This window comes from Papaver somniferum, chromosome 1 (assembly GCF_003573695.1).
Source record: "Papaver somniferum cultivar HN1 chromosome 1, ASM357369v1, whole genome shotgun sequence".
Classification (NCBI taxonomy): domain Eukaryota; kingdom Viridiplantae; phylum Streptophyta; class Magnoliopsida; order Ranunculales; family Papaveraceae; genus Papaver; species Papaver somniferum.
The window spans coordinates 224,731,219-224,737,307 of NC_039358.1; the positions used below are offsets into that span (position 1 = coordinate 224,731,219).

The 6,089-nt window shown below is 35.6% G+C and overlaps 1 protein-coding gene across 2 annotated transcripts; it reads left to right on the plus strand.

Moving 5' to 3' along the window:
• Positions 1-2,227: 2,227 nt before the first annotated feature.
• LOC113317256 (2-(3-amino-3-carboxypropyl)histidine synthase subunit 2-like) lies at positions 2,228-5,836 on the plus strand. Of its 2 annotated transcripts, none has more exons than XM_026565404.1 (10): positions 2,228-2,367; positions 2,456-2,682; positions 2,810-2,918; positions 3,069-3,435; positions 3,704-3,773; positions 3,872-3,939; positions 4,178-4,293; positions 4,393-4,499; positions 4,765-4,904; positions 5,320-5,836. In XM_026565404.1, exons 1-10 carry the CDS (start codon positions 2,287-2,289, stop codon positions 5,589-5,591), a joined length of 1,557 nt encoding a protein of 518 aa, XP_026421189.1. In that variant the 5' UTR covers positions 2,228-2,286; the 3' UTR covers positions 5,592-5,836. The 2 variants fall into 2 exon arrangements, with proteins under 2 accessions (XP_026421189.1, XP_026421194.1); XM_026565409.1 differs by having other exon boundaries at positions 5,329-5,836.
• Positions 5,837-6,089: the final 253 nt, after the last annotated feature.

The following is a 6,089-nucleotide window of genomic DNA, read 5'->3' on the forward strand; positions in this document are numbered from 1 at the left end:
TTACAATACAGCAGGTTAGCTTATGCTTGTTATAAATATATTTGTATCTTTAAGTAACATAATTTTTATTTTTCAAAATCAGATATTAATTCCCATGACATTGCGTAAATCCCTTGACAAATATTATTAGTTGTGTAAATATATTTTATAGTGTAACATTGCATAAGATACTATTGCTAAAGATTTTTATGAAAGCACTTTGATTTATTTATTTACGTGAACACTTTTGAATCCTTTATTTATTTATATAGATTAAATATTATTGTCACAAATATCATAAAAGTTATGAAAAAATAAATAAAAAAATACTCATAGATCAAGGTAAAGGGTTTTAGGTTCGAATGAAGCTTATTTTAAAAACCGAAGAAGGTCAACTTTTTTATTTTGTTTGTCTGGATCAATTAAGTTATATTTTAGAGAAGAAGAAACTACACCCTCATCCTAAAGAAAGGAAAGGTATGATAAGAACCATAAGATTATAAGCAAATAACAAAATAAAACACGTATTCAGTAGTAAATGTGTAATAAACATAATTAAGCCTGCTTTAGTTTATATTATTAAAAGCAGATGACAACTAATGAATCTCTTACTTTGAATAAATTTTCATCTTGCTTGAACATCAACCTATGAAACTTTATTCTTCAGATGATGAAAGCCTAGCATTATTATATTTTACCTACTAAATGAACGAAATGTCGATCATGTAACGGATGAAGCCCATAATAACGTATAATTCAACTAAGAAGAGAACCCAGTAAACATTACAAATTCAATAATATGCACCTTTATAGGGTATGTACAACCATTGATAAGCGCATTTGGAAAAATGCACAAATTAATTGTGAAGCAACTAAATTGAATAAAGTAGTTACAACAAGCGCGACCCTTCAAGACAATCAGAAAAAAGAAGTCATGCTCGTTAAACTAACAATATGGATGGAGAGAAATAAACCCAAAGATAAAAGATAAAAAAACAAGGATACACTTGTCTAATGAAGAATTAATTCAAAATCTTAGTTCTTAAGTAAGACTAGACGACTCGACCTGAAATCGAATCCTTCCAGTGCAGCAACGACGGATGCAAACGCCACCGATCCTATAAGAGTTCATATCAACATTTAATTGCTTGATCTTTCTTTTAACCATCTCTCACCCTTTTCTCTAAGATTTCTACGAGTTTCAAAGAATACTTGGTAAGCATATTTGTTATTGTACGCAATTATACATTGTTAGCCTACGTAGTAGAAAAATACGTTTTACTTGCTGCATGATACCTAAAAATAATATTAACTTCACATATATTCGTGTGTGCGTATTTGTATATGTATCAATATATTTTAACATACGTGAAAGAAAACTTATTTCTGAACATCCATTGAAATGCTCTGCGAATGTTCCATGGTTTATATTTTCCAAATTTAGTATGTAGCGGGATGTTACTATCTCTATCAATCCTGAAGACCAAATGCCCAAGTTCCTCTTCCAAACAGGGACTTGTGTCTATATTCTGCCGCTAAGTGCAATGAATTTCTTCCGGCTTCTTCAACACTAACTTCAATTGATTCTGGATATGCTTTAAAAATTTATTTAAACATCTCTAGAATACCCAACTTAGTTGCCAAGATAATTGACCTCTATCTAACTTCTGCAAGCAAGTTCTTTTGTGCTTTGACATGTTCAACCTAGAAAACAACAACTTATCAAATAACCACACGATGCAAAATTGTAAACTATATAAAAAATGAAATACCTTGAATATACGTGTCAAGAATCACATGACTGGAATCAGAATTTCTCGTCTCGTCTCGCCGAGATTCAGAGATTTGTATCGACTGTGTATCGAAAGTAGGAATTTTCCGACTCCAGTAATTTTTGTGAGATCTTGGCCGACATCGACTATAGAGAGATGGTTGACATTGACTATATTGGCCTTAGCTCAAAAACTATACCCTCGAGAATTTCCTAACTTGTGCTGAGCTAGTATTTGTAGTAATTTTAGACTAGTGTCCTAAGAACCCAGGAGCGCCAAATTCTATATTTTTAGCTTTTTCTAATTGCAACAACTAAATGGTACCTCTGGCTAACCCTAAACTCTGTTAGGAGTGTGGCCAGGTGCTAATCTCGCTCTAGTTTTGACTCGGATTTTATAACATCATCTTGACTCAGACCTGAGCCTGCCTCAATCCTGAGTCAGCCAAAAATCAAACTTCCCTTTTCAGCTGGTAAAGTTAGGTTTAAAATTCAGTATTCTTTCTTCATCTTCAGCTTGCTCAGTTCTTCAATCCATGGATTTCTCATCAAATTACGACATAACCCAAACCGCCAATTTTATACACAATGGAAATTTCACTAGAGTTGCATTACAGGTAAAACAATTCATCTATTAAACCCCAGAAAACTCTTTCTTTTTTGCCCCACATTTTGAATTTGATTTGTTCTTCTGTTTTTGTGTAGTTTCCAGATGATTTATTGAAGGATTCGATTAAAGTTGTAAGTGAACTTAGAAAGGAGCTTAATTTGCTTGCCACTAGACAAGAATCATCATCATCAGATGATAAAAAGGAAATTGGGTTGTATGTATTGGCAGATACTACATACGGGAGTTGTTGTGTTGATGAAGTTGGTGCTTCACATGTTGATGCTGATAGCGTTGTTCATTACGGTCATACTTGCTTAAGCCCGTCAGTATTTCTTCTCTTCTCTAATTTTGATATAAAAATTGAATTTTTATTGGATTTATTGAGTTCAATTTGGGGTTTTTAGGGTTTTTAGCATGTTATTCATTCTGGGTTTATCACTTGTTTGCAGAACTACAACTTTGCCGGCATTCTGCGTTTTCGGAAAAGCTGCAATTGATGTATCTGATTGTGCTAAGTGTTTATCAGATTGCTTATTGTCAAGTGACAAACCTATTCTGGTATGTATTAGATTCTCATTTGCAAAATTCGGCTTCCCAATTTTTTTTTCGCTATTAATGTTGTTGGAGTTGAAGTCAAGATGTTCCAAGTAGTTGTGATTGCCAACTAGTGTTGGGTTGTCAATTTTTTTTTGTTTTTCTGATATGCAGGTTCTTTACGGACTTGAATATGCACATGCATTAGAATCATTGAGAACAGAATCATCATTACTTTGTGGGACCAAAGGCAGTTCGCGGCTTCGTTTTGCGGATGTTACTAGTTCTGTAATTAGTCCGTTAGAGAGTAAGGAAACACCTAGTGTGAAGCTTGAATCTCCAAATGGGTGTACTGCAAATGGGAGTCATGATGATTGCAAAGAAACAGATTCGACAGTAGATGGTTTTAAACATTCCATTGGAGGCTTGACATGGAATTTGCCACAGGGCCACAAGATGGAGGAGTACATGCTCTTTTGGATAGGTTTAGAGAACCCTGCCTTTTCAAATCTTGTGCTCACCTACAATAGCAGTGATATAGGTATGTTTTCAGTTTTAATTTGATATCTTCACATACTTAAATGGCTTTTGAACCCTACATTCTTTTGTTGTCCTGGATTCATTTACTAAACCTGTAAAGAATGGTATGATGATCCTATTCACGAAGGATCTTTTGCTTTTATGTTTTGGGTCTTTGTTTGCCGTTTTACATAAATGTTTCAGTTAGATTGGGTAATGAACTGATTGTAGTTGATTAATAATGTATAATCTATATATTTACCTTTGAATTTTGTCGAAAATGGTTTCAGTCAGATATGACCCTGTGGAAAATTGTACAATGGAAGACATATCTCAAACGAAAAAGATTCTTCAGCGTAGGTATTACTACTAAACGGTCTCATTTTTTATTTCAGATGGAATTTGTACATATATTGCTTAGAAGTTATATCTAAAATATGAGATATGTGTTTGTGTAGGTATTATATTGTCGAGAAAGCAAAGGATGCTAATATTATCGGGATTTTGGTCGGTACTCTTGGTGTAGGTATGCTCCGTAATCGAGTTATTATCACACTATGCTTCTAGATATTTGTACAGATTGATTAACACTTCGTCTGGACTGGAAAGCTTAGTTGTTTATCTAAATTCAATCTCAGCTTCTTCAGATTTTAATAGAACTTACTACTTTGTAGTTCAAGATTCGTTGTTGTGTCACAAGTCACAACACGTTGATTTAACTACGGAACCAGACTAAGTTTTCTATTTGGCAAATGTGAATGCAGCTGGTTATCTTAATATGATTAATCAAATGAAAGCTCTCATTGCCAGAGCAGGGAAAAAGGCTTATACTCTTCTTATGGGAAAGCCAAATCCTGCAAAACTAGCCAACTTCCCCGAGGTAAACATTTGTATCCAGGCATCCAAAAAGTTGCCATGTTCAACTGCTTGAGATGATTACGGATAGATTAACTGACAAAATTTGCTTCATTGTGGGCAGTGCGATGTTTTTATTTATGTGTCTTGTGCCCAAACTGCACTTTTGGACAGCAAAGATTTCTTATCTCCAGTGATTACACCTTATGAAGCTGTTCTGGCTTTCAACAGGTATGCTTATAAACGACTTTATTTACACTTCACTAGATATTCCAATTTACTTAGCTGCTTGCGTACTTCGTCACACGGAGTTACATTATCTGTTCGTTTCAATTATTTTTGGAGGTGTAGCATCCATAGGTATTTGCAATGTCTTAGAGTTCAATCTGGTTGTGAGAGCAGCCTCTCATGTTCAAAATTTCATTATGTTAATAAAATAGCTGACATTTAGTTTCCTTGATATTGAATTTGCTCATTCTTACTATTGACTCTGTAGAGGGAGTCAGTGGACTGGGGAATATGTGATAGGCTTCCAGGATCTGTTGACATCTGCTCAGTATAATGTTGATGGAGGGCCCGAAGAAGCTCGTTTCTCCTTCATGAAGGGTTGTTATGTAGAAGATTTCAATCAGCAAGGTCTGTCTAATCTTCCTCTCTCTATATATATGTGTGTGTGTTTGTGTGCGTGTGTGTGTTTCTCTGTGTCTGTGTATGTTCGAACCCTGCTTTCTGTGTTTAAGTATGATACTTGACCTGCAACTGAAACCTATGATCCACATCATCAAGTTGTGATGATGGGCAGTATCAGAATTGGTTAAGTTCCATCCGTGGACAGATATCCATCATCAATTATCTGATCATTGGCGTGCTAGGCTCCAATCAACTAATGGCCGTATTGACATGTATTCATCTAGAATATTTTATTAGTATCTTCTTTCAATTCCCTTGCAACGAAACCTGCAAACTCTTATATTTGCGCTGAATTCTGAGTTCATGTGTTGTGTAAATGCTTAGTTCATTAATTTTTGATACATTTTATTAATATTTGAAGAATTAGCAGAATCAATGAACGGTGATGAAGATAAGGAAAGAGCAACGACAGATCTTGCTGAGGCAACTCACAAGGCATTACAACTGCACGACAAGTACCCCAAGTCCATAATCAAAGGAGCGGCTAATTCTGGAGCAGAGTTCTTCAGTTCACGCTCATATCAGGGTCTCGAAATGCAAACTGATGATTCAGTACCTCTTGCAGTTGTCACAGGAAGAACAGGAAGGGCAGCAGGTTACACGGGTGAGCCAAGTAAAGATCAAAATTCATGATCAGCACACAACCAACACTGCCAAGTAACTTTATATCCGCAGATCTCGTTCCCACTTTCAGTACAAGCAAACAAGCCAATTTGTAGCAACAGAAGAGTGAGGTGATGTTGAAGGACGGAGACAGATCCGGAGGCTGGTACGTCTTTCTTTGCTAGGCATTCCAAAGGAATCCCCCATAAGCTAAGCCTCATCTTGTTGTAAAACCAGGAAGCGCTTTGTTCCCCATTGTAACAAATCTTTTTTCAGACCCTGTTCGCTTTTTTCTTTCTTTTTTCTTACATGTAGAGTCAGACCCAACCAATTAGCATCCCTCGATAAGGGAAAGAGGGTAGTAGGTTTTCTTAGCAGCAAATTATCACTGTTAAAGTCCCATTTTTGCTCAGCTAGCATTTTTTTTTACTGTTTTCCAACAACATTAGGCCAGAGTAAGCCAGCCGGGACCTTATAAGCTAATGCAACTTTCCGCGTTGATTCTTCCAGTGAACCTTTCTGGTTCAC